The following is a 3319-nucleotide window of genomic DNA, read 5'->3' as shown; positions in this document are numbered from 1 at the left end:
GATGTCGAAACTAAGGTGTGGCAGGACTGTGTGGGTCTGAGGGCAGCTGACTGTGCGATAACAGCCGCACTGCACCTTTAACTAAACGCCGGAGACTATTTATGAGTGACGTGGGACGCAAACTGCGTGCCGAGTGTGGGCAGGAAGCGCTACCAGCTTCTGGCGTCAAGTGCGCATGAGCTACCGAAAACCACACCGGAAGTTACATTAGATAATATAAACTGTGTCTTAAAAATGTTAGTTACTGGCAATGATGTGCAAATTAACAACAATTTAGCAAAATTTAGTTTATAAATAGTGTTATTTTAAGAAGCAGTGAGAAAAACTGTATTGGTTTGATTGATACAGTAGGCTTTGGCCCTTTTATTTTGGAAGGACAAACAGGAAGTAGTTGCTTTCTTTTACGTTTGACTTAACTCTATCAAAGAGCAACGGACGCACGGTGGCTACTTGAACGAAAACGGGGGAAGCTTGCTCAAGAACCGGCTGGGCTGTCGTCGGGAACTCAGCATGCCACGATACTAATGCTTAGCGTGGGTCCGAGACAACGGCATTCACCTCCCGAACGGCGATAGTAGACGGCCACGCCCCGTTTCCACAGACCGGAGTCCCTACAAAACTGCTGGCGGAGGCGCAACGGTGAGCGGTTTGAAACCCAGCAGGGCGGCTAGCGGGTTCACAGCGGCGAGGAAGCAGGAGTGTCGGCTGTTTTGGGAACCATGAGAGAGTACAAAGTAGTGGTTCTCGGGTCTGGTGGGGTCGGTAAATCCGCGTTAACCGTCCAGTTTGTGACGGGATCTTTCATCGAGAAATACGACCCCACGATAGAGGATTTCTACAGGAAGGAGATCGAGGTGGACTCCTCTCCCTCCGTCCTGGAGATCCTTGACACGGCGGGGACCGAACAGTTCGCCTCCATGCGAGACCTGTACATCAAAAACGGCCAGGGTTTCATCCTGGTCTACAGCCTGGTGAACCAGCAGAGCTTCCAGGATATCAAACCGATGAGGGATCAGATCATTCGGGTGAAAAGATACGAGAGAGTACCGATGATTCTGGTTGGAAACAAAGTGGACCTGGAGGGGGAAAGGGAGGTCTCGTCCGGTGAGGGGAAGGCACTGGCGGACGACTGGAACTGCCCGTTCATGGAAACTTCAGCCAAAAATAAAAGCTCGGTGGACGAACTGTTTGCAGAGATAGTCCGACAGATGAACTATGCCTCTACACCAAATGGCGACGACCAGTGCTGCTCGTCTTGTGTTATTCTTTAAGAAAAAGGACAATCATAAAGTTTTATTCTTTGCTCAGTTTTAAGTTTGCAATGGTAAGTTGAAAATGTGCTAAACTGTTCAATTGCACAGCTGACATTAGTGATCAATGTATTGATTTACTTATATAGAGCAACTTAATAAACTTGCTACCTAGCACATGACCATACCAAGTGTATGGAGTAAACTGCCAGATGTATGCTAACGTTAGCTTCATTTGTCAGTTTTTCATATAGAGTAGCTTTTAATGCTAACTTACAGTAGAGCACTTTACAGTCCATTGTTGTGCTAAGCAGTTTGGGGAAGTGTCTGACTCATTCGCTGGAGTGGTAAGTTATAGCTAGCTGGATTAGCATTAAACACTTAGCATTTCAGAATCTGAACACCTACAGTCTAAAGTTGTAAAACAGCTGCTAAAACCCAGAATGAGGTTAACAGGATTTCCAGTGTTTTTGTTTGGCCTACATTTGGGGGATTGACAAGATGATTTTATTTTTTTGTTTTTGTTGTTGAACCAAGCCCAGAATTATCCCTACAGGCTGTGTGTTTGTCTTTATTTCTTGTCCGTTTCATTCATTTCTCATTCTGTTTCTTGTTTTGTGGCAGTGTGTTGCAGCAAGTCTGTACTGTTGAGCTCTTCTTCGTGTCTCACCCTGGCCTTGGAGGAAAAATGAAGGGAGGAATGCTACAGGGGGACGAGAGGAGGAGGAGGGGAGCAACTGAGACAGAGGGAGGGGTCCACTCTTCAGGAATTCTGCTGGGTTGGAGTATCTTTGCTGCACGATCAGTGTCCACCATTGATGTCAACACAGTGTCAGATCCAGAGCTTCAGCAAAAACCCTAACCCCCTCGATCAGTTCCAACTGTACTCCTAACTGGAACTAGACCCCAATGGAAAGATATGGAGATTAACATTTAGAGAAACTCATACATGGATATTTCTGTATAAGAAGAAGAAGGCAGGGAGATAGAGTATATTTTGTTAAATAACTGCACAGTCTGAGGCAGGTGAAGATTTGGGCTGCCTAACCCATTTTGGAGCAACGCTCCACAACACCCCAAATCCTATTTTTTGTTTCCAAAGTCAGAGTACACCACGTATCTGGTGGTGGAGTAAATGTGATGAGTGCCACTTTTTTTTTCTTCACCTCCTCTTCAGTTCATTGGAGGACCCAAACTGAAGTGACACAGGAACGCTGACCCAATCGCCCTTGTGTCGAGTGCCTTTCTGAAACGAATCACCTGTTCAGATTTAGTGCCAACCTACATGTATCACCAAAAGAACCCTTCAACACGGCAATCCATGAACTCCTCTTCTGGATAATCTCGTAAAGGGTGGAGGCTGAAAAATGAAAAAGAAACTACAATAGGCTTTTTGTTAACGGAATGGCGGTTTTCTGTATGTTTTACGTTGGCCTTTTTGAAGTCTAAGGTGTTTATTTTGCTATGTCTGCTTGGTCTGGTCGAACCTACGTATATCTTGAAAATGCACAGGTACTGGAACCCTCTAGACGTGATGACAACACACAACACTTATCTTCCAGACCACTTAAATCAAAGGAATTCTGTTTGTTCTGTTTATTTTGTTGTTTTTAACAGGAAATGTGATGATGTACCGTTGACAAATCTAACCTGATTGTAAGTCTAATTTCAGATCAGCCATTTAACAGTTGGCTGTCTGTTTAAAAAAAAAAGACTTTTAATACAAATTGAATTTTTTAAAAAAGAACTCAGACTGTGTTTTCTTTTTGTTTACATCGTCGTGCAAGGGTGAATAGTTTGGAAGAGGGTTTTTCACTGCTTACACAGACAAGCTTCAGTTTGTTTGAATACACCCGAATAGCTGGGTTACTCCAAATACCCTGCAGTAAAAAAAGGTAAACATTCAATCTTTGTGCGTACTTTACCGCGGCCTGACTTCCCCTTAAAACCCAGCTTACATGAACTCTTATAGTTGAGGATGTGCGGTAGCCCACATGCTAACAGGATGTAGGACTACAGTAGTTAAATTCTATTTTGTTGCTTGTTTCTGTTTACTGACTGGAACTTAG

The 3319-nt window shown here is 44.1% G+C and overlaps 1 protein-coding gene across 1 annotated transcript; it reads left to right on the top strand.

The window, feature by feature from the left end:
* Positions 1 to 417: 417 nt before the first annotated feature.
* LOC114444489 (ras-related protein Rap-2b) lies at positions 418 to 2997 on the top strand. Its single transcript, XM_028419094.1, has 2 exons — positions 418 to 1324; positions 1875 to 2997. The coding sequence occupies exon 1, from the start codon at positions 720 to 722 to the stop codon at positions 1269 to 1271; it is 552 nt and encodes a 183-aa protein (XP_028274895.1). The 5' UTR covers positions 418 to 719; the 3' UTR covers positions 1272 to 1324; positions 1875 to 2997.
* Positions 2998 to 3319: the final 322 nt, after the last annotated feature.

Source organism: Parambassis ranga, chromosome 13 (assembly GCF_900634625.1).
Source record: "Parambassis ranga chromosome 13, fParRan2.1, whole genome shotgun sequence".
NCBI lineage: Eukaryota > Metazoa > Chordata > Actinopteri > Ambassidae > Parambassis > Parambassis ranga.
This window is presented reverse-complemented; position numbering and strand designations above follow the sequence as displayed.

Bases quoted from the DNA above. Each gene is read 5' to 3' on its own strand.
- LOC114444489 (XM_028419094.1), top strand. From the start codon at position 720: ATGAGAGAGTACAAAGTAGTGGTTCTCGGGTCTGGTGGGGTCGGTAAA.